Below are 24,556 nucleotides of genomic sequence, written 5' to 3'. Positions count from 1 at the left end.
TTATGTGTTTTGTCTGTTGGATTTGGGTTTATTATTCACTGCAAGGGCATAACATTCGTTACTTCACCACCGCCTGTTAGAATAATGGCAAGAGTGGCAGTACTGTTATAAAAATTCTCAGTCCAAGATATAGTTTTGAATTTACAATTTTCATTCACGGGGAGAGATTGGTATTCATCTCCACACCAAAAAATTTCAGGAAGAATGGATATGCAGGATTTTGCATCTTTTTCCTGCCATCTCATGCAGCATTTCCTCAAGAATATTTTAGAAAACTCTAACAGAGGTTAGAATATGTTTGAGAACCTCTTCCCCATGCTTGGAGATTAGATGTGCCCATTCGCAGTAATCATATGATTTATTGTGTAAATTAAGATCATTCAGGGAGTGAAAAGCTGTGCTATCAATGACGCCGAGGCAGCAGGTATTAATAAAACTATTATTATTTTTGTTTTAGCAGGGATGGGAAAGCCATAGTATGGCGGGTAGGGCACAGACCTTGTATGCAGCTGAACTGGGTTTGATCCCTGGTATCCCATATGGCCCCTTGTGCTCTGCCAGGAGTGATCCCTGAGTAAGCCCTGAGCACTGCTGGTGTCGCCCAAAAACAAAATTAAAAAAAAATCTTTTTTATTGTTATTGTTAATTATGGGGGCATGCATGTCAGTGCATAAAGGTCTGACGTGTCACTGAGCTCGGGTGTCAGAGGTGTTTTGGGGAGCCCGACAATGCTGGAGATTAAACCCAGGTCTCCAGTGTGCAAACCTGGTGCTACCAGCCCCCAGAATTATTTTCCCAGCTGAAAAGGACTATCTGGAAAAACTAGGCCAGCCACAGTAAAGTGGGACTGAGACCTGCTCAGCATTTGCTTGCTATGAAAGAACGATGAAGTCCTTTACAGACAGCCTGCTTAACTTTGATTCCCCCAACTTTTCTTTTAAATTGAAAAAATTATTGAGATGAAATTCATATATCTCAGGCATTGCTATTCTAAAGAATGCAGTTCAGTTCATATTAAGATTTAATGTATTTTTAGTACTGTGCATTTTTTCTGTGGTCAACCCTCATCTCAGTTCCTTGTAGGACTAAGTGTGTAATTATAGATTGGGGATAGTGCTCCCCCAAAGAGGAGTTTGATATGTGTGTGTGTGTGTGCTGAATATGTGTGCGGAGTGTGCTTCTGTACGGAGTATGTGAACAGAGTGTGAGTGTGTGAAATGTGACTGTGTCCAGAGTGTGAGTGCATACGGAGTGTATGAAATGTGAGTATGTAGAGTGATGTGTATGAAATACGAATGTGTATAGAATGTTTGTGTGGACTGTGTGTGTGGACTAATGTGAATGAAATATGAGTATATACAGAGTGTGATGTATATGAAATTTGAGTGTATGTGTGTAGAATGAGGGTGTGTGGAAAATGAGTGGGTTCGAATATGCGTGTGGCATTAGTATGTAAAAAATGTGCACAGAGTGTGAGTGTGTATGGAATATTAGTGTACATGAAATGTGTGTGTAAAGAATATTGAGTATATATGGAATGTGAGTGTGTACAGAGCATGATGTGTATGGAATTTGAATGTGTGTGTGTGTGTGTGTAGAATGAGTGTGTATGGAATGTGAGAGGGTTCGAATGTGTGTAGGGTGTGAGTGTGTATGGAATACAAATGTGTACAAAGTGTGAGTGTGTATAAAGAATGAGTGTATATGAAATGCGTGTACTGAGTCTGACTGTATAAAGAATGTGAGTATGTAAGAGTGTGTACAGAGTATGAGTGTACATGGAACGTGTGTACAGAGTGAGATTGTGTCCGAAGTGAGTGCATATAGAGTGTGTATGTGTGAGTGTATGTGTGTGTGTGTGTGTGTGTGTGTATACTGTGTGCTTGTCCAAGGTTAAGGAGAATGGTGACTCCCGCGGTTGTGGTGCTTGAGGGGACATTTGAGAGGAGCTGGAGGTGACATAGGGCAGCAGGCTCAGGGAAAGTGTCCTGGGGTCAGTGACCCTGTGCAGGATGGAGTCCGTCTGTGTCCTTGAGTGTGGCTTTTGCTTAGTTGCTCTGTGACCTTGAGCGGGATGAGGCTGAACTGAGGCGGGACAAGCCTCTGGGATATTTGGCCTCAGCGATCTGGTCTGTAGGTGGACAAAGGTTGAAGACTGTTGATTAGATCATGTTTGCTGGTCTTCACAATCAGTTCTTGCTTCTTAAAAGGAGCTTTCACAGAGAATGGGTTATGTTAGGTGCTTGCCCAAGACCTGTCGGCTCCCAAAGTCAGAGAAATCCACCATCATCTCTGATGTCCTGCTGGACAGCCATGTCCCCACCTTAACAGGAAAGTGTAAACTCACAACCCAATTCTCAGCCCAGTGTTTGTTCTCCTACACCACATCACCAGGGTGTCCCCTGAACAACACAGAGACAGGTTGAGTCCCTGAGCACCCACAGATGCACCCAACCCCCACCCCATTTTTCAAAATTATAAAAATGTTAAAATTATAGATATAGCTTAATAAAAATTTTAAAGTATAAGAGCACTGATAACCTGAGACTACTAGAAATATCTTAGAATGTTTTCTTGTTATAAGGTCATAAAATGTGGGGCTGGAGCCATAGCACAGCGGGTAGGGCGTTTGCCTTGCACGCGGCCGACCCGAGTTCAAATCCCAGCATCCCATATGGTCCCCTGAGCACCGCCAGGAGTAATTCCTAAGTGCAAAGCCAGGAGTAACCCCTGTCTAGTGCCGGGTGTGACCCAAAAAGAAAAAAAAATTGAATGAATTGAATGTGCATCATTTTATATCTTACTCTTTTTCTGTGTGTGCAGTGATTAGGGGGTACTCCCAGCTGTGCTGGGGAGGAAGTGTGTTGTGCTGGGGATTGACTCCAGGCCTCCTGCATGCTTAGCATGTAGCAGTTCTCTGGCCCCTTTTTCTCATCTCAATATGAATGTTTTTCAAATGCTAATGAAGGAAGTTGAATTGGTATTTTAATACCCCCTAATCTATTTTCAGAGCCACTCACAATTTCAGTACCAACAATTGAAATGGTCAACTTGTTAGCTCCAAAAGAGAATCTAAAATTGTATCATTCCCTCTCCTTAGAAAACAAAGTTTGTTTATTTGTCATGGGTGGGGGGTGGGGAGTAGGGATGGTGGCTAGGCCATATCTGGCAGTGCTCAGGGCTTCTTCCTGGCACTGTGCTCTGGGATCACTTCTGGCAGTGTCAAGGGACCATTTGCAGTGCTGGGATCAAACCCTGGTCAGCCATGTGCAAACCAGGCACCTTACCCCGGTACTATCTCTCTAGCCCAGAAAACAGAGTTTAATAGGGAAGGGTCTAATCATTTCTGGTCAGCAGCATACTTAGCATCCATGAATATTCAGTCGTTGATAAATGAGGGGTTTTGATAGCCTGATAATGATGCTAATTGTTGGGGGGAGAGATTTTGGCTAAGCAGAGTAGAAAGGCATTAAAGATGGAGGAAACCATTTATACAAGAGCAGAAATTCCACATATTTGAGAAGGACAGAGGAGAGCAGAACTGAAAAGGGGTTGTGTCGTGAAAGTTGGAAGTGTACTTTGGGGTCAGATCTTTGCATACCGACCATATTTTTGCTCAACATTGGTCATCAGACATTGCTGGTTTCCTGCTCTGCCTCTAAGTTTTGCTAATCTACTGTGAATGAGGGAAAATGGGGACAATGCAGGAGTTTTTCTAACTACAAAGTTATGAATTAAAGTTCTCTGTTCTGAAATAACTCCCTCGAAGGGAGACCCTTGTGTTTTGAAGGGGGTAAGTGCTCATCAATGGAATAGTCATGACAAGAGTTTGTCTTCTTTCCAATGAGGCCTTTCTTTTTAGGCAAGGAGGATCTAGATTAGCATGCTTTTTTTTGAGTTGGGAAATACCAGCGCAAAGATAGTTTAGAAAAAGTAAACACTGAAGAATTTGCAAGTTCAGTTTTAGGTATTAGATAAGGATCTCTTTCAGGAGCTTGACCGTGGATTAGGAACTGAGGGGATGGGTGGTTGCCAGAGAGATAGAGAGGGCTGAGAAGAAAGAGAAGTGGAGCTCCAGAGACAAATACTGTCAAGCCTGCCCACGGGGAAACCCGGGATAACGTTAGATGCACTTTAACTTCAGAAGTCAAAGAATGTACTGTGGAATTAGACTACTTAGATAAGATGCTAAGATTGTCCAGGGTAAGATTTTATATCTTAAATGCAAATTTTAGCTAAGATTTTAAAAAACAATTTAAAGATTATGAGGATTAAATGAGTTAATGCCTGTCAAACATTAGTACCTGTTTTTAATAAGCACTCAGTAAATATTAGCAACCGTTGAGTTTTTTTTTTTTAAGAGATTTTAGGGGCTGGAGTGTTAGTACAGTGGGTAGGGGGTTTGCCTTGCATGTGGCTCACCCAGGCTTGATCCCTGGCATCCCATATGGTCATTTGAATACCACCATGAGTAATTCCTGGATGCAGAGCCAGGAATAACTCCTGAGCATTGCCAGGTGTGACCCAAAAACAAAAGAATAAACAAACAAAAATAATAGAAAAAGAAATTTTGCTAATTAAAAAAAAAAATTCCTGTGTAAACACACAAAAAATAAAAAGGCCGGCGGTCTGGCCGTTTCCCCACTCCAGGGAGGTCGATGGCGATGGTCAGGCGAAGGAAGGAAACGAGGCCAAGCTGGTTGGTCTTAGCAGCAGTTTATTACATGGAAGAGATGTATGTCATGGAGGCCTCAGGAATCCTCGAGCACGTGCGCCTTTGTTCTCTCCGCTTCTGTCCTCAGCCCCATCTTCCCAGGCTCTCTGATGCACGTGTCCCCCCAGAGAGCCCTGAAATCTCCCTTATATAGATCATAGTACCCCTAAAGGGCGCAATATAATGATGTCATCAAAAGGAGTTACAGAAAGAACATTGAGGCAGCAAACATACATTGTTTCCTTACATCCGCAGGCCAGTAATCCTGGCCTCACCTTTTCACAAGCTACAAGCACTTAGATTAGCACAACAAAGACCAGTCTGCTAGAGCTTGGAATCTACATCTCCAAAAAAGCAGTCTCATCCAAGCTAGTCAGGACACACAGGAAACTGCTTCTAGGACGTGTCTCCTCTCCTTGTCCAACCAACATATAAGCATACATAATATTAATCATTTCGTATGGACACAGTAAGAAATACTTTGAGCTTATAGAATTGCTCTCCTAGGGCCATCTCGATCTCAGACTGCAGTGCTCAGGCCAGATATCTTTCCTATTCCTAGCAGCAGGGCCCTAGTCTTGTCGTTACTTTTGGATCATGACATCATTTGCCTATGATCAAACTCTTAACTTATAGTTAAGAATCGTGGCACCTTGGCCTGGCCCATCGCGATGCCAGGGTAGCACATAACTTACCGGCTTGCCCTGGTTCCATCCAGTCCCATGTCGGGACCCTGCCCTTGGGGTGCTAGGAAGTGAGGGCAACTGAGGCTTAAGTTGAGAAGGCAGATGCCCAGGAGTGAATAACATTCAAAGCCAATCAATTCCTAAGTTACGGAGCATATTAATTAATTGTCTTCCTGTATCTATACAAAAGGACATTGCATTAAAGTAAACTGCTCAAAGACATAAGGAGAGGAGAAAGGCAATATTAACTTACAGTACAGCTTCAGTGTCTAAGAAGGATGAGACCTTACAAATTGGTCGGGGAAGAGAGCATAGAAGAGGTCATAGACAGACAAAGTAATGGGAGTGACTCGGGAGCACTGTGATGGGTACAATCTGATAAACCTAAGCTCCGTGTACTCCAACAATTCCTTTTGAGAAAGAGAATAAAAGGGAATCCCCCTGCCACAGAGGTGGTAGCATGGGGTGGTGGTGGTGGGAGGGATGCTGGGATCATTGGTGGAGAATGGGCACTGGTGGAGAGATGGGTACTTGATCATTGAATGACTGAAATGTAAGCACGAAAGTTTATAAGTCTGTAACTGTATCTCAAGGTGATTCATTAAAAAAAAATAAAAAAAAAATAAAAATAATCCCTTGAATAGCAGTTGGGAGACTGACAATTGAGGCAGAGATAGAGTTAGAAGCAATCTCTGGGTTTTAATCACTAGGTTTTAATTTATTATTTTTGGGGCGTGGGGTGTGATTTGGGTCATACCTGACTGTGCTCAGGCTTACCCCTGGCTCTTTGCTCAGGGATCACTCTTCGTCGTGCTCAGGGGACCATCTATGATGCCTAAGAATTGGGCATGGCAAAGCCTTACCTGTTGTACTATCTCTTCATCCCCTGTTCTCTGGAGTTTAAAGAAGGAGAGTTTTAGAGAAGAAGGATTTGGTCTGTGTTGAGAAAAGTTATAGAAACAAAGCACAAGAGGACAGGGTGAATGGGCTCAAGCAGAGGTGGGGGATGGGTGTGAGTCTGTAGTTGCCCCAGTGTGGTGTAGGCTGACGTCAGTGCAAGGGGTTCAGGAGCCCCAGTCTCCTACAGTAGTGGGTATGGTGTCAGACTTGCAAACCCTTGCTAATGGAGTCCTGTACATCGTGTCTGCTTACCTTTCTAGCCAAATGACCTAGAAAGTATGTGTTGAGGGCCGCACTACCGTTTTGTTGATTAGCTAATCAGCACTTTAGAAGCACTTTGAAGAGCTCTATTACAAAATTTCCAAAATAGATACTAAGTGATCTAGTATCTAAAGGAATAAGCAGCTTAACTTGAATAATAGGTTTTTGAAAATCATAGAGTTGCGGGGCTAGAGAGAGCGCAGCGGAGAGCTCTTGCCTTGCATGCGGCCAACTCAGGGTTCAATCCTTGGCACCCAATGTGGTGTCCTGAGCACCACCAGGAGTGACCCCTGAGTGCAAAGACAGGAGTAAACCCTGGGCACCTCCAGATGTGACCCAGAAACCAAAAATAAACACAAAAGCCAGACAGTGACATCTCTTGAAACCATTTCTTTTTTCCTTATTTGATGCAGGGATCAAAGGTTAAAGGAAAATGACCAGATCCTGGCTATTAACCACACGCCCCTGGATCAGCGCGTTTCCCATCAGCAGGCGATTGCCTTGTTGCAACAAACCACTGGGTCTTTGCGCCTGGTTGTAGCCCGAGAAGGCACCCACGTGACGAACGCTTCCACCAGCCTCCCTGACGTGCATCTGCCTGAAACAGTGAGTTGCAGATTTGGGGAAATACTTTTGTATCTTGTCATTGATTTTTCAGAAGTGGAAGGACATTTAGAGGCTATCATTTTACCTCTCCCAGTACCAGAAAGATGATCATATCTCCAAATGTAGCATTAAAAGATTGAACAAATTATTTTATAGAAGGATTGTTCCCCTCCACATCCCCTTCTCTTTGGTCTTTTCAGTGTCTTCTGGGTCTCCTTATTTAGGATTGTTATTTAAAATAGAGGGACAAAGTGAAGCAATAGATGTAATTTATTTGGTGATGGGAAGTATCTGGAGTTCCTTATATAGCTAGTTCATTAATTAAGGTGAGAGTTTTTATTAGAGATTTACTGTTGAATATTTCATTTACTGTTGAATATTTTAAGCAAGATTTGGTTATTTATTTCTAAAATGTCATTTTAAAAATCATATTAGGTGTTTATAGATGAATTATTGATACTGCAAAACTGCCGGCTTTTAAAATAGAGAGATGTTTCCCAAATAATTTTAAAAAATACATACCTCTTTTTGGTAATCAGTAAAATTTGTTATGTAACATTTGATGGGCTTTGGCCCACATCTTCAGAATGCAAGCTAATAAATCTTATTTTCTTATCACACTAAGTGCTACCTGATTTATTAAATTTTTATTCATTGAGACAAAAGGAAAAAAAATTGACCGAGAACAGTACAAGGTCACAGCACAAATTAATGTACAGACATTTTCCCTATTGCAAGCAGTAAGACTTATACAGCACAATTTACATAATACACAGTGCTCACAGTGCGAAGTGGCACAGCCCTGGGGTAGGCCACAGGCTCTGGAGTCAGGTGCAGGTGGGTTCAAGACCAGGTCATGGGTTTCCTAGCTCTGTCCCTATCACTGGGCACATTCTTTGACCTTTCTAAACCTTAGTTTCTTCCCCTTTTACCTGTGGCTAATAACACCATTGGCTGCACAGAGTTGCCGCGTGGGTTAATGGGAAGGCCAGTAAGGAGCAAAACTCAGTGCTGGTACAGAGCATGTGCTGTGAGCATCACCCACTGTGGCTCATTCAGGCTCAGTTCAGCAAAGTTGATAACTAGATATTGCTGCAGACATGAACTTCCAAGATGTCCTGATGTTTAACATAGGATACTTGTGTATTGCATTGTGGCTCACCAGTGTATTAAGAGGACAGCTAAGTTTGCCCTAATGATCTTGAGAAAGGAATTTAGTGCTTCCGCTGGATTGTGTGAATTAACTGCACATTTTTGATGGAAGACAGCCAATTAGAGAAGAAACACATGTTTGATGCTGTGACTGACATTGTTGTTTATGAAGCTGATCATTTCCTTTGCTAAGAGTCTCCTAAATTAGTCTCCATATTTTCTGTCCTCACCATTTAAATCCCTCACATTCTTTTTTTTGGGGGGGTGGGTGGGAGGGGTTTGGTTTTGGGGCCACACACAGTGGTGCTCAGAGCTTACTCCTGGTTCTGTACTCAGGGCTCAGGGCACCATATGTGGTGCCTGGAATGAACCCCAGGCCGGCAGCATGCAAAGCGAGTGCCCTACCTGCTATAGTGTCTTCCCAGACCTCTCATCCTTCATATTCTGCTGAATTAATCTTCCTGAATCACTAAATCACTGCTCTCCTGTTATATTCCTTTTCTAAAACCTTCAGCTATCCCCACTCATCCTGTTATAGTGACCATTTCTTGAACCCATTTTGTTGTCTTCCTCTGCTTTGCTCTCATAACATCTTTTCACATGATTCTCTTTTGTTTTGTTTTGTTTTGTTTTGGGGTTACACCTGGCTATGCTCAGGGCTTACTCCTGGCTCAGGGGCCATTTCTGATGGGGCTCAGGAGAGTCGACCACTTACAAGGCATGCGGGTTTTTTTGTTTTGTTTTGTTTTGTTTTGGAGGGGAGGGGAGGGGAAATTTGGGCCATCCCAGGAATTGCTTAGAGTTACTACTGGCTCTGTGCTCAGGAATCACTCCCGGAGACCCAGGGGACCATAAGGCATACCAAGCATCAAACCCGGTTGGCCACATGCAAGGCAAATGCCTTATCTGCTGTACTATTTCTCTGGCCCTGCAAGACAAGCATCTTAACTCCTGCATTCTCTCCAGCCCTCACGCCATTGTCTTTATTCTTTGTAGTGCAACTAAAATGTCACTTTGTCCTTGGAGCTTTCCATAATTCTTCATTGGGCTTCACTTTTTGTCTCTGTTTCCCCTCCTCGGCTTTATAATGTTCTGTGTGTCTCTTTTTCATTGGTTGCCACCTTGTCCTGAGCACAGAGCTAGCGGTTGGGCATGGATTTGTCCTCAGGAAGCTTCAGGTTTATATTCTATCATAATTCTTTCTGGTATTTCATTATTTCGGTGTCATTTTTCTCCTGATTGCTTTATAATATTCTTGAGGATAGGGATCACACAATCATCTTTATAGTTCTCTTCACCGTCAGAAAGTATCTCAATGAATAGTGTGACTGTTCCCTTTGTTCTCCTTGGTTTTAGCAATACCAATATGGTGCAAAGGATGTCTGTGTTCTACTAACCGTTGGCTCTTGTTGCAAATTTATAGGTTTGTTGGGGCCATGTTGAAGATGTTGAGCTCGTTAATGATGGTTCCGGGTTAGGTTTTGGAATAGTTGGGGGAAAGTCAACTGGTGTGGTCGTGAGGACTATCGTCCCTGGAGGACTAGCAGACCGAGTAAGTGTGACTTTCATTTTCATTTTGGTTTCATACAATTGAAATGATATGCCTTGAAATGTAATTTCATACCGTGAGTTGTAGGATATATATCATTCCATAATAGAATTAAATTTTTTTTATAAAGTAGTCCACAATATTGATTACATTTAATATTCAAACACAAATCCTACCCCCCCCCCCCCCTTTACACTTTCCCATCACCATATTTCGGATGTTTCCATGCCGAGCCCCAACACCTGCCCCAAAGTGAACTGAAATAATTTATTTTGTATTGTTTGTTATGAAAAACCGCTGAAAATGTTACCAAAAAGTTTCCTTACAGGAAAGAGTGTGAAGATTGTTGCATTTCACTGAGCACTGCTTTTCACTGTTGCATTAAGCCTTTCTATAAGTGATCACTAACATGTTGTTAAAGGTTGAGCCTTGTGTGCTTATATATCTTAACTAGAATTTAAAGAGAGCTGAAAATGTTTTGTCCCTCCAAAAGGTTTGACAAAATACCTTCACTTTGCTTGATTTTTAAGAGTTGATTTTGATTTTGATTTTTAAGAGTTCTTAAATCAACATCCTTGTGGGGAAGGGAGAGGCTGCTTGTGAGTGACCATTTTGTTAATTCCATCAGATGTTTATACAATATATAAATACGAATCACGAAAATCCTGTTGTTCGTCGATTGCCTCGAGCAGGCCCCAGTAACATCTCCTTTGTCCTAGCCCTGAGATTTCTTAAAAAGTGCCATAGAAAAGGCTCTTCCAGGATTAGGAGAATGAGACCCATCATTTTTACTGGTATTTGGCATATTGGGTACACCACGGGGAGTTTGCCAAACTCTGCCGTGTGGGCAGGTTACATTCGGTAGCCTGCCATTTTGTCCAAAGTAAATATAAATACATATTATATTATATATTAAAACAAATATATAAATACATGTTTGTTGTTGTTGTTTGTTTTGGGGGTCATATCCAGTAGTGCTCAGAGATTACTCCTGACTCTTTGCTCAAGGATCACTTCTGACAAGTTGGGGGACCATATAGGGTGCTGGGGATCAAACCTAGGTCAACAACATGCAAAGCAGAGACCCTACCTGCTATACTGTTGCTCCAATTCTGAGGTCAATATTTTTTAATTGAAAAGATTCATTAATTAGTGTTTACATTTTGAATATTTTTATTTCCTCTCATTGTATCTTTCAAGCACTTATATGTTAACATTGGAAGACACAGTGATTAAGATTAAGTCTTATTTCAGTGCTGTATATGTCATATTAAGCATTGGATCCTGGCTTTCAGGATTTTCTGAAGACTAATGCTTAAAATGACATATAATTTAAAGACCCTTTCAAGATTTCAGGGTTGAAATATTTATGAACTACTATTTGCAAGTTTATTAATATAGTTTTAATTTGCATTACAGCTGATCTTGAAGGAACCACCACTTGTCAAGATTTGATTTGTTAATAAATAAAAATGGGCTGAAAGGGCTGTTAAAATACTCTTCCATTTTCCAACTATATATCTGATTGAGGCCAGATTTTCTTTATATACTCAACCAAAACAACATTTCACAACATATTGAATGTTGAAGTAGATTTGAAAATCCAACTGTCTTCTTTTTAGACAAACATTAAAGATTTGCAGAAATATTTTAAATACCACTCTTCTCGCTATTTTTTGTTTTAGAAAATATAACCCTTTAAAAATAAATATAAGCAAATGTATAAAAATATTTGTGCACATGAATATATTGCAAGTATTAATATATTACAAATATTTTAAAAATTTTCGGCTAATTTCTAATTCAGTAGAGATTAAGAGAACTACATAAAGTAAAGCTCTTTGAGATCCTGGGTAAATTTTGAAGAATAATTGACAAATAATAGCTTATGCATGTATAATATATGTAATTGAATCCAGTTTGAAATATGTTTACTGGCCATTCTAGAATTGGTACGGCAGAACAAGTGGGCAGAAAACTCAGATAGCAGCTAATGTTCCTGGCTGTTTTTAGAAGCGTATAGGGCATATTGGCAGGATTTCTGCTATAGTCTGTACAGTGATACAGTGGAATTGCTTCTCCAAGTAACTGGTTTTTGCCCTTAGTGTCTTTCAATGATTGGGTAGAGAGCATTCACACTGTCAGAGGAAATAAAGATTTAAAGCCTGCTGGAGTAAGTATTGATCCCATCTACAAAATACCTTAATAAAATCTAGACTATTAGACAGAAGTCACTGGCACCATAGCCTACCAAGGTGACAGTTTATTTTTTATTTATTTTTTAAATGATTTACTTATTTGTTTGTTTTGCTTTTTGGGTCATGTCCGTTGATGCTCAGGGATTTCTCTTGGCTCTGTACTCAGGAATTTCTCCTGGTGGTGCTCCGGGGATCATATGGGATGCCAGGGATTGAACCTGGGTCAGCTGCATGCATGACAAAAGCCCTTTGTACTGCCCTATCACTCCAGCCCCACAGTGATAGTTTAACCATTAGATTATGTGTCACATTTTAACCATTAGAATATGTGTCACAGCAGTCAAGTTAGTGGACAGGGCTCCAGGAGATAGTCCAGAGGTTAAGGCTCCTGCCTTGCATATGACCAACCCCATTGCATATGGATCCCCCAGCTCTGCCGGGGGTCACTTTTGAGCACAGAGCTAGGAATAGAGCCCAAGTACCACAGGGTACTGTCTCACCAAAAAAAAAAAAAAAAAAAAAAAATCTAAAAACCCATAGCTATGACACAAAAGCATATTTTTTTACAGATTTTAATTTTAAAAAAATGTTTCTAAAGGAATGTGCAGTATTTTGATATCTTTTTCTGAAACCTTCCCTACCCCTTAGCAATTTCAATAAACTTATTTGCTGGAGTAGCATTTTTCAAGATGCAAAGTGGAGTAGTTATTGTAAAAAACAAAAGGAGTAATCAAATAAATTTAGAAAACACCAAGTTAAAAGAAATCAAATAGGTTCCTTTACTGTAAGAGTTTTCTGAGCTTTTAATATCCTAATGTGCATTAAGAATTTTCACAAAGAGAATACAGTGCGTAGTTTCAGATAAATCCCTTTGCGGCTCTGTTGGGAAAAGCCTGGGTCTGATTTTTTACTCTTTTACGGGAAGGGAATGTCACAATTTCAGGTCATCAAGACGCGGAGAGGGGCTACCTGTTAGTCATTTTAGAGAAGCAAATGCTCATACCAAACATAGTTATCTACAGCTACATATTATTAGTGGGTAATCCTTCTACCAGCTGTAAATTTTATTTCAGATTATGAACATGTAAACCATTAAGAAATGGCCTGGGGCTGTGCAGTTAGGAAATGCCAATTGGTAATATACTTCTGTTTGACTCTGAAATCTCGGTCTCATTCCTGAGATTCAGTTATCCAGATTCAATCAAAATCTGTTCCTTTCTCTGATGTCCACCTGTCCAGGAAAGGCTACGGCTCTAGGGAAGGGCCAGGTTCTGGGAGCGACAGACCTATGGAGTTTTCCCTGGAGGGAGTAAGGAGGCTGGAAATAGGGCAGAAGCAGGGAATGGCAGAGAAACCATCACCCTTCTCATGGTACCCTACTGGTTCCTTCCTCAGGCCCGACCCTGTGTGTGCCTTTACTTCAGTATTGTGCCGTAACTCAAGAGGTGACCCTGTATGTGGTACCCTAAGTTCCCTAGTCTGTTATACTCTGTCTTTCTCCGCACATCTGGAGGTGCCCAATGGCCATTTCCAGCTCTGTTCTTAGGAGTCTTCTCTGGCTCTGTACTCATGGGACCATGTGTGGTGCTGGGGATCAAATCAGGCTTTCCTCATGCAAAGCGTATACTCAGCCCATTAAGCTGTCTCTCTGGCCTCCATAGTATTTTCTTTCAATTCCTCAAAGAAAATAGTGTTTATTTGATAAAGTCGCTCTTTTTCTGTCAATATCATGTTCGCTTTTGATTAAAGACTGATGATAGAACTAGCCTGGAATCAAAGCAGTGGTCATTTTTTTCTTGATTATGGAAATAGTTGATGCCATTTTTTTAGCATTCAAAGAAATACACCTAAGGATCTGGAGAGACAGTACAACAAATAGAACTCTTGCCTTGCATAGAGCAAACTAGGTTTGATACCCAGCACCCCATAGGGTACCCTGAGCCCTGCCAGTAGTGATTCCTGAGCACAGAGCCAGGAATTAGTCCTGAACACAGCCAGGAGTGACCTAACCCCCTCCCTCACATAAATACATTTGATAGCTTCATTTCTTTTGTAGTTCATAATCTGAATTTCTCTTTTGTTATTGTTGGTTGTTTTATTTTGGGATGGAGGCATCCATGGTGTTGTTCAGGTCTTAGTCCTGGCTCTGTGCACCTCACCCATTGTACTGTCTCTCTAGTCCCGCATATTGAATTTCTTTAGATTTTCAAAATTTTCCGCACCATTTTTTTGGTATTCAAAGAAATACACCTGAGGATCTGGAGAGATAGTACAACAGATAGAACTCTTGCCTTGCATAGAGCAAGCCAGATTTGATTAGAAATTCAAGATTTTCCGTGCCAGGCTGTGGGGTGGGTAAGAGCCACTACCCAACCACCACCATGCTCCAGGCTGCTTTCTGGATGCTCAGGCAGAGCCTCGTGAATGAATTCAGTCCCACAGAACCCAGATAATGTGGAACTTCATGATCTTGGACTCTGGACTCAACGGGACCTCAGAACAGAGATTCTCTGCCTGCTTCCCCCAGTCTCCAGTGACTCAGGGATCACACCTATAAGCCATACCCTGCCTATACCAGATAATTTCCTCATTGGCCACCCTCCAGAACTCAGGATGCTCCTCCCAGATGGGAATATAAAATGAGGCTCCCAGAACCATGCCACCAGACTCCACGGCAGGATGTGGGGCGGGTGAGAGCCCTCCCCACCCCAAGGGACCCAGCCCCGGCAGCTGACCTTCACTACCCAAGCACTGCCATGCTCCAGGCCGCTTTCTGGACCTTGCAGCCGCGTTGTAAGACACATCTTACCCATTTTCCACAACTACTATACCATATTGGATGGGGTTCAGACAATAGGCAACAAATACATAGAAATAAATATATAAATATATGCCTCTTGTAGAGCCCTGCAAACTCCCGAGAGTATCCTGCCCATACAGGCAGAGCCTGGCAAGCTCCTTGTAGCGTAATTTGATAGGCCAAATACAGTAACGACAACAGGTCTCATTCCCCTGACCCTGACAGAGCCTCTAATCATTGGGAAAGATGAGTAAGAAGAGACTGCTAAAATCTCAGTGCTGGGAGGAATAGAGACATTACTGGTGCTCATTCAAATAATTCAGTGATCAATCGGATGACAGTGATACAGTGATACAGTGATAGAGTTTCAAATATTTTTAATTTAAATATGCATTGACAACAGCTATCAGAGAATTTAGCATGCAAAGTAATATATATATAGATTAGATTATATATAGATATATATATGAAATCTTATATATGTGTATATATGTATATGTCTATATATACATATATATAGATTTCATAGAATACCTATGAAAAAGACTATATTTTATACATTTAGCTGATAACTTGTTAAAATATTTTTTTCTTTAAAATTTTTGTTTTTAATTTTTGGGTCATGCCTGGTGGTGGTGGGGTGCTCTAGGATTTTGGGGACCAAACCTTGGTCTTCTGCATGCAAATCAAGTCCTCCAGGCTTTTGAATAATCTCTTTGGCCCTGGGATTTGGTTTTCGTTTTGTTTTCTAATTCTGGGGCCAAACAGTACAGAGGATAAGGCATTTGCCTTGCATGTGTCTGACACCCTGTTTCTGTTTCTGGTACCACATATGGTCCCCTGAGTACCTCCAGGGGTGATCCTTGAGTATCATCCCAGAGTACAAAATTGAACCCCACAAAGTGTAACTCCAAGCTACCCCTAATTTTTTTAAAAATTAAAAAATTATAAACAGGATAGTTGTGGGGCCAGAAAGATAGTACAAGCAGGCAGCGTGTTTGCATTGCACAGGGCTGACATGGGTTTGATCCCCGGCACTCCCTACGCTTGTTGCCTTGAACCCCGCCAGGACTGGTTCTTGAGAGTGAAGAGCCAGTAGTAAGCCCTGAGAACCACTGGATATTGCGCCCAAAACAACAAAAATAATGATGCTTGTTAGTGTTTCACTGTAATAATGAGGCACTCGTTACAGCACCTGTTTTAATTTTGCAGGCTTCCACTCTGCCTTTTCCATGTGCATCATTTTCCCCCTTTGGCTGATTAAACTTCAGTATTTAAGTATTCGATTAGTGCATGGTGTCTTTGAATTCTGGCATAACTATTTATTGGCTATTGTTGATTTATGATTTCTGTTAAAGAACAAAAAGGACTCCGTGTCTCCAGCTCCCTTCCTCAGGAGGCAGGGTGTGGAGAGAGAATATTGAATAGAAAATATCAGTAAAATGAGGTGTTTGGGGTCACTGGACTTCAGCAAGGTAACTGTCACTTGGGTGACTTTCCTGTCAACCTGGCTGATGACTGTTTTTGCTCTTATGAATTCTACAGAACACCTGTTTTTCTGGAGGAAGAAAATGTTTAACTTTCAGTGACAGATGCAAATTATCCACATCATTTTAAATTGAGTTGAGATAAAATTGGAAAAATGTGGTGCCTCATAAGTGACAAAATATGAACTTAGGGTGAAATGCCCGTCTTGGCCAAGCCAAGTATGAAAAAAATGGCGTCTTTATTTTTAGGGCATATGTTCAGGGCTTAATTCTGTTCAAGGAAGGATTGTTGCACAGACCTTCTTTTTATTATGACTACTGAGTTGCTCTTTCTCTCTTTCCTCAAACACACACATTTGTACACGTGTACATGTGCACACGTACACACATGTGCGCACACACTCACACACACACACACATTAAACTCACTCACATGTGAGGCTTGAGCTCCACACTTGTCCCCAATTTCCTCTTAAGCCGTTGCTTATTTCAAGTTTGTAGCACTGATAAAAATATAACATTAGCTTTTTCTTGCTTTAAAATGGAAATCCAGCAGTGTTTTATTTCTTTTTCCATAATCATTTCCTCACTGACTCTGTACCAGCTGGTACTCAGGAGTCTCTGGGGCCACTGCCAGGGATCTGAGCCACCAAGGCCTGGAGGCTCTGTGTGAGGCCCAAGTATATGGTGCTTCTGGGTCTCTGGTTCCAGGGATACCCGGGTCACCCCAATGGTGCCTGGGGCCTTCCAGGGCCACACTTGCTGATGCTCATGGGTTACTCCTGGTTCAGTGCTCAAGAGTCACTGCTGGCGATGCTTGGGGGACCATGTGGTTCTAGGGATCATACCCAGACCTCCTGCATGCAGCCAGACATTGAGTCTCTCCAGCTTTCGTTTTCAGTCTTTTAAACCTGAGAACAGGAAAGGAGTAGAGTTACCATCTACTAAGGTTACTCTGGAGATAGTTACATTATCTATCTCCCAGTAGACTAAGTGAGAACAGGTCTTTAGTGGGACAACTTGGCTTTACCTTTGTGGATTAAGTCTCTTAATAGGTTTGTAGTTTTGGTCAAACCAGGCAGCTTTTTGGAATCAGTTTTTCTCATTTTAAAATAGTAATTCTCTGAGTGAGATGATATGTGAAAAGTACGTTCAAACTGCACAGAATTCAGAAATCTGCTGATACAAACTTAGTGAAAAATGTAGCTGGGTGTGCTGTTTCAAAAATTTCACAAATGAGAGGTTATCATGTTTGTTTCTTTACCTACCTTCAGCATGCAGTTCTTATCCAGAGTGATCATTTCCAACATGGATTCAAACATGATAACCTCTCAGTATCTGTATTGCAAACCATAATGCCAGAAAGGGGGGGAGAGAGAGAGAATGGAGAGAGAGAGAGAGAGAGAGAGAGAGAGAGAGAGAGAGAGAGAGAGAGAGAGGAGAGAGGAGAGAGAGGAGAGAGGAAGAAAAATGCCTGTCATAGAAGCAGGCTGGGACTGGAAGTAGAGGTGGGGGTGGTGGGAGTAAAACTGGGGTCGTGGGGTGGTGGCAAATGTGCACTGGTGGAGGGATGACTGTTGGAACATTATATGACTGAAACCAGATCATGAACAGCTTTGTAACTGTGTATCTCATGGTGACTCAAGAAAAAAAATTAAATAATTTCACAAATGAGAATAGAATGTACAGGATAAACCCTTTGGCAAGATATTCTTGTTTTGGGGCTGAAGAGATAACACAGCGGGTAGGGTGTTTGCCCTGCACGCAGCCGACCCGGGTTCGATTCCCAGCATCCCATATGGTCTCCTGAGCACTGCCAGGAGTAACTCCTGAGTGCAGAGCCAGGAGTAACCCCTGTGCAATGCCAAGTGTGACCCAAAAAGCAAAAAAAAAAAAAAAAAAGAAAAAGAAAGATACTCTTGTTTTGCTGTGTTTTTGTTTTTGTTTTTTTAAGTTTTTGGGCCATACCTGGAAGTGTTCAGTGTCCTGTAGTCTGTTTTCACTGCAGAGGCCGGTGTGATACTGCATGAAACAGTCAGATAATGTCACTTCTCTGCTCTGTCTCCTCCAGTATACACACCGCAGTGCTCATCCCACTCATTCCTTCATTCATTCCCTTTCATCCACTCTTATTTATTTTTTGCTTGGCCTCTTGTGGACCCATGGATAGCATGCTGTACCTTATATAATCAGCTGTTTTTTGTTCCTTATTTTTGTTTTGTTATTGATTGGGTTTTTTTTTTTTTTGAAGGGCCATAGCAACTGGTGAGGAGACATCCAGGTATCAGTGCTCAGGAGCCGCTGCTGGCTCAGTGCTCCAAGACCATATGTGGTGGTAGGGATTGAGCCAGGGTTGTCTGTGTGTGTGGGGCCTCAGTCCCTGTGCTGCCTCTCCAGCCCTGTTCCCCACTTTTATTTTATTTTTTAATTTTATTATTACTATTTTTTTTGCTTTTGAGAGTCATAACTGACGATGCACAGGGGTTACTCCTGGCTCGTGCACTCAGGAATTAGTCCTGGCGGTGCTCGGGGGACCATATGGGATGCTGGGAATCGAACCCGGGTCGGCTGAGTGCAAGGCAAACGCCCTACCCGCTGTGCTATCACTCCAGCCCCTGTTCCCCACTTTTAGATGGCCTTTTCATTGCCACTTTTCCAGAACTACGAGTCTGAGTCTGAATTGTTTATTACCTTGTGAATTTAGATGCTTTGTTTATCCATATGATTTTGTTTGTTTTCTTGAATTAAAGGATGGCCGGCTCCAAACAGGAGACCACATCTTGAAGATCGGTTCCACAAATGTGCAGGGAATGACCAGTGAGCAAGTTGCCCAAGTGCTGAGGAACTGTGGGAATTCAGTCAGGATGCTCGTGGCCAGAAACCCCATGGGTGAAATTTCTGTAACTCCTCCAACCCCAACATCCTTACCTGTTGCTCAGCCGACTGCAACCCACAGAAGCTCAAGTTTTGTGAGTATTCGAACCATCCTTTTATCTTAAATCAAAGCCCGGGTGTGGTACCATACACAGTTAGAAATACCCCGGACTCTTGCTCTGACAAAGTGAGAATAGGTCTTCTGTGGAACAACTTGGGTTGAACTTGGTGAACTGAGTCACTTAAAAGGTTTGTGGCGTCGGTCACTGCGTCCCACGAGGGACACGAAGAGTTTCCTTTTGGAACAATGAGACCCGTTTTTTCTTTCTTTTGGATTGATGCTGAACCGTGGGTCAGTCAATATCCCTGTGTCTCAGCTACTCATCTCTAACCTGGAGAAGGCTACTACTGACCATTTCTGATTCATCAGCTGGTGAGGAGAAGCCCAGGTGGGAGAGAGGAAACAGCAAATATTGTCCATGTTTGAGAGACTTGCCAGTGATTTAGAACAAAGTGGCCAAATGGAATAGAGGCCACAGCTATAATTGATAACAATCATAATTATCCTCAGCTATCATTGTCAAACATCCACTATTTTCCAATTTGTTGGAATTCTCTGGAGTTATGCAGGATAGGACTTCTCTCTGTCAAGATTAAGATGTTAGTAAATGAGTAGACGAAATACAAGGAATTCACTAAAGGATAGAGATGGAGTAACTTTAAAGTGCTATTCTTTGAATCCTTTCCCCTCTGGTTTATTTCATATGCTTTTCAACTTTCTCATGGGCTCTGGATTCAAGAGATGAAAGTAAATAGTTTTCCAAAGGAGGGGTCAGAAGGAAGAGGAAAGAAAAGAAGAGTTATTGTGGTTAGGTAGAACCCTACTGTTCCTCTTCATCTGAATCTGTAGGGCTGTTCCATGTCTTCTAGAACTTGTTTGCTTTTCTCTACTCAGCTCCCTATGAGTGGATGTTTTCTCCCATACAAGTACTAACCAAGTCCAACCCTGCGTAGCTTTCGAGATCAGACGAGAGATCGGGTGAGGTCAGGGTGATAACGGTCCTAGACTGAGTGGACGTTTTCTTCTGAAATATCAGAATCATTTTTTTTTTCTCCTCTAAAACTGTTGCACAACCATTTTCTCTTTCCTATCCTTTACTCCAGGACTCTGGAACCTTCTATTTTGTAGTGAGAGGCCATGGCGACAGCATGATGAGAGCTGAAGACATTCAACCATGTGCTTTCTAATGTTAGTGTTCTGAATTGAAAGCAGGGTGCTACATATCTAGACACCTTTCTCTTTTACAAAAATATCCTAAATTAGAATACAAGTAAGAAAAATAAGTTTTAATTCTGTGTGGTTTACCCAAATGATTATTCATAATCATTGGACTTGGACTTACTTTTGTTTCCATAATTTTCTTTACGTGTAATTCTTCCAGATACACACTTATTTTGAGAGTTTTTATTTTTATGTGATGATATTCACTTTCTATCATTATGTAACAACTTAGTAGCTTGAACAAAACCCTGTGTTAGTCCAGAGTTCTTTTTCTTCGCACCCCCCGGCCCCCACCAAGAACAGAGTTAGGTTAGAAGTATGGGTGGTTTTGACTGGGCTCCATGCTCAGATTATTTTGTTTTTTGGATCACCTTTTGCAGTGCTCAGGGATCATACCTGCAGTGTGTTCAGGGGACCAAATGTGGTGCCTTCTCTTAGCTATTGCAAGGCGAGTGCCCTACCCACTGTACTATCTTGCGAACTCTGGATACTTTTAAGACCAGAATCAAGATGGCATCCCATATGGGTTTGTGTCTATATGCTTCCGGTCTAGTCTGTTTCTAAGTGCATTTATATTGTTGACAGAATACAGTTCCCAACACTGTTGAGGAAGTTTAGACTGGAGTCTCTTCTTTTTTCGTCTGTCAGCTAAGTATTTCTTTCAGCTTCTAAAGGCCTGCTAAAATTCAGCCTCATCTGCCCCACTTCTTCCAGCCCAAATCTAAGTCTGTTGTGTGCTTCAAATCTTTTTCACTTACCAAATTCTGGCAGCAGCAGAAGAAAGCTCTGCCTTTGAAGGGTGAGATCAGAACCACCTGCATCATATTCCTTTTACCGCATCACATAACATAAATACCAGAATAGTACCAGGGGTCAACAGTCAGGACCATCTTTAAATTCTGTATTTTTTACAGGTGCTGATAAAAATTCTTGATTTCAAACCATACACATCTATCTATACACAGTTATGAAATGATATATCATATATAACGAAAATTATTTTTTCTTTAGGATGATTTTACTCTTTCTGAAACTTACGATGTTGAACTCATTAAAAAGGACGGACAAAGTCTTGGAATTAGAATTGTAGGCTACATTGGAAACTCTCATACAGGTAAATGAGTCGTTTCTATTTTATATTTGGAAATAATTGCAAAGGAAGTTAAGGTTTCTTGACAGAAAATTAAATATCTGCAGATTTTAATTTAAACATTGAACAATAAAACCATGAATCCTTAATAGTAACCAGTTACTTTTCAGTGATTAGAAAGCCACTGTCTTATCTCACTAGTTTTATAGCTGCCTTGATAGTTATCTACTAAGGAATTTAACTGTTTCACAACTCAGTGAATAACATCTAAATTGCACCTCTTCTGTCTTTAAAATAGACATATTTTGAATTTTGTAGTTTCCTTATTCTGTCGTTCTACGTGTGATGCAGTAAAGTAATTTCTATGTATATTTGATATTGTAAACTGCAAAAAAAAAAAAGGTACCATGTTTATGGGGACCATAACTTAGCCTCTGCTAAAGTTCCTGCCTTGCAAGCTTTGACTTGCAGAGCTTAAAAAGGAGCTCAGAAATTCCATTCCCAGCACCTCCACCTGTGCTGAGCATCATCCCAGCGTGAGCGTGCCTGATGGCACTGCTACCGACATCCCCACACGGGAAATGGATTTTCAGTGCCGGAAATGGTTTTCGGTTGCATAGCAGCCAGGTGTGTGCGGGCACTGTGGCTGCAGAAATGGGAGCACCAAGGTCAGGAGTGCACACCTCCCCCAGCCAGCACACAGGTGACGGGCACAACTAAAGAACACGTGTGCTAGCATCTAAGTGAAAGGAGAGTGAGTGCCCCGAGAAGGGGGACCATATAGGATGCTGGAGATAGAACCCCAGTGGTCAGCTTGCGAGGCAAACACCCTACCTTCTGTATCTCTGTGCCCTTCAGTGACAATTTGTATTTATTTTTATTTATTTATTTGCTTTTTGGGTCACACCCGGTGATGCACAGGAGTTACTCCTGGTTCATGCACTCAGGAATTACTCCTGGCGGTGCTCAGAGGACCATATGAGATGCTGGGAATCCAACCTAGGTCGGCTGCGTGTAAGGCAAACGCCCTACCCACTGTGCTATTGCTCCAGCCCCCAATTTTTACATAAATGAAATACAATAAAAGAATACAGGCATTGTCAGAATAGTGCTCCTCAGCTACTTGCAAAGCCTTGGTAACTCACAAAAAAAAAACCCCTCTATTTTTATTAGAAGAGTCTTAAGGAACAGTAAATGCATTTTACAAATATTTGCTAGCAGCATAGAAATTCACTACTGTAATGTTCTGATGTTTTAAAAGTAACAAGACTCAGGAGTTAATTTTTTTAATAAAAAATTATTATTTTGCATACTTAGAGCAGGTGGAAAGATTTAGTGTGCTAATATATTCAAAGTCCTGAATGAAATTCATGTCAGACCACCACCTTGTGCTATTTTAGCCTAATGAAATAACTGTTTTCCACCCTTTAGGTTTTTCTAAGTGTCACCTTTTTTAGGTTCAGAATTTAAATGAGTTCCAAAAGAACTAAGTATGGATTGTATAATAATGTTGCAGAAACTATATTGAGTAGCTGTTAGTATGCTGTCTGGTTGGAGAAATTATGGCAAAGTTCCTAAATTTCTGCCTTATAAACTTTTATCATATTAAGTTTTCAAGGTCTTCTTGTGAACCTAACAATATATATGCAGAGCAAAAGGAAAATGAATAACAGACTAGAAAATTTGATGCTGGTGCTGCTGAATAAAAAATTATTTCACTTCTTGAGATTCAAAAGAAGTTTTGGGGAATAAGTAGTGGGCTGTGATAAATCCCTAAACTAGAATAGAAAGTACATATGCAGTGGGGCTGGAGTCATAGCACAGCAGGTAGGGCATTTGCCTTGCATGTGGCCGACCCAGGTTCGATTCCCAGCATCCCATATGGTCCCCTGAGCTCCACCGCTAGGAGTAATTCCTGAGTATCGCTGGGTGTGATCCAAAAAGAAAAAAAAAGAAAGACAGAAAGTACATATGCGGGCTGGAAAGGTAGTACAGTAGGTAGGGCACTTGTCTTACGTATGCATGACCTGGGTTCAGTCCCAGGCTCTCGCATATGATTTTTTTTTTTTTTTTTTTGCTTTTTGGGTTACACCCGGCGATTCTCAGTGGTTACTCCTGGCTTTGCACTCAGGAATCACTCCTGGCGGTGCACAGGGGACCATATGGGATGCTGGGAATCGAACCCGGGTTGGCTCCGTGCAAGGCAAACACCCTACTCACTGTGCTATTGCTCCAGCCCCCTCGCATATGATTTCTTGAGTGCAGAGCCAGAGGTAAGCCCTGAATTTGGTTGGGTGTGGCTCCAAAATTAATAATAATAACAAAATAGCTATGACATTTAAGTTCCTCACATTTTTTGTTGTTGTTTGGGGGCAACACCCAGCAGTGCTCAGGGATTACTCCTGACTCTGTGCTCAGGGACTCAGATGAGGTATTAGGATTGAACCTGAATCATTTGTGTGCAAGGCAACTACCTTACCTGCTGTGCAATCTCTCTGGCCCCTCTTTACATATTTTTAAAGGATAAGTGAAATGTTTTTGCAGAGAGACAAGCAAAAATTTTTCATACGGTGGATTCAGTTTGACAGAGGGAAATAGAGAATTCACCAAAAAAGAAATGTTTGTGTTAATTATGGGTGGAAAAGGGTTTTGATAGAGACAAGGTTGACTGGGAAAAGAAATCAAATTAAATAAAGCAATAAAAATAAAATTGGTCTTTGGTGGAAGAGCAAGACTCTCAAGAGCTGGAGCAATAGTTCAGCAGGTAGAGTGTTTGCTTTGCATGCGGCTGACACAGGTTTGATCCCCGGCATCCCCTATGGGCCCCAGAACCCTCTGAGAGTGATCCAAGAGCACAAAGCCAAGAGTAATTTCTGAGCACTGCTGGATGTAGTCCGAAAACAGAAAAGAAAAAATAGAATCTCATGTGTCAACCTCTGTTTTGTTGAAAGGATGAC

At 41.5% G+C, this 24,556-nt stretch overlaps 1 protein-coding gene across 2 annotated transcripts in view; it reads left to right on the top strand.

The window, feature by feature from the left end:
* PATJ (PATJ crumbs cell polarity complex component) overlaps window positions 1–24,556 on the top strand; it is a 391,552-nt gene that overhangs the window by 25,949 nt on the left and 341,047 nt on the right. For both annotated transcript variants that reach the window (XM_056122284.1, XM_056122283.1), the window contains exons 6-9: window positions 6,975–7,167; window positions 9,743–9,871; window positions 19,104–19,322; window positions 21,521–21,623. In XM_056122284.1, coding sequence (XP_055978259.1) covers window positions 6,975–7,167; window positions 9,743–9,871; window positions 19,104–19,322; window positions 21,521–21,623 — 644 coding nt within the window. The remainder of the gene's footprint in view (window positions 1–6,974; window positions 7,168–9,742; window positions 9,872–19,103; window positions 19,323–21,520; window positions 21,624–24,556) is intronic.

The sequence above is a fragment of the Sorex fumeus genome, unplaced genomic scaffold (assembly GCF_029834395.1).
Source record: "Sorex fumeus unplaced genomic scaffold, SorFum_2.1 ptg000045l, whole genome shotgun sequence".
Taxonomy (NCBI): Eukaryota; Metazoa; Chordata; class Mammalia; order Eulipotyphla; family Soricidae; genus Sorex; species Sorex fumeus.
This window is presented reverse-complemented; position numbering and strand designations above follow the sequence as displayed.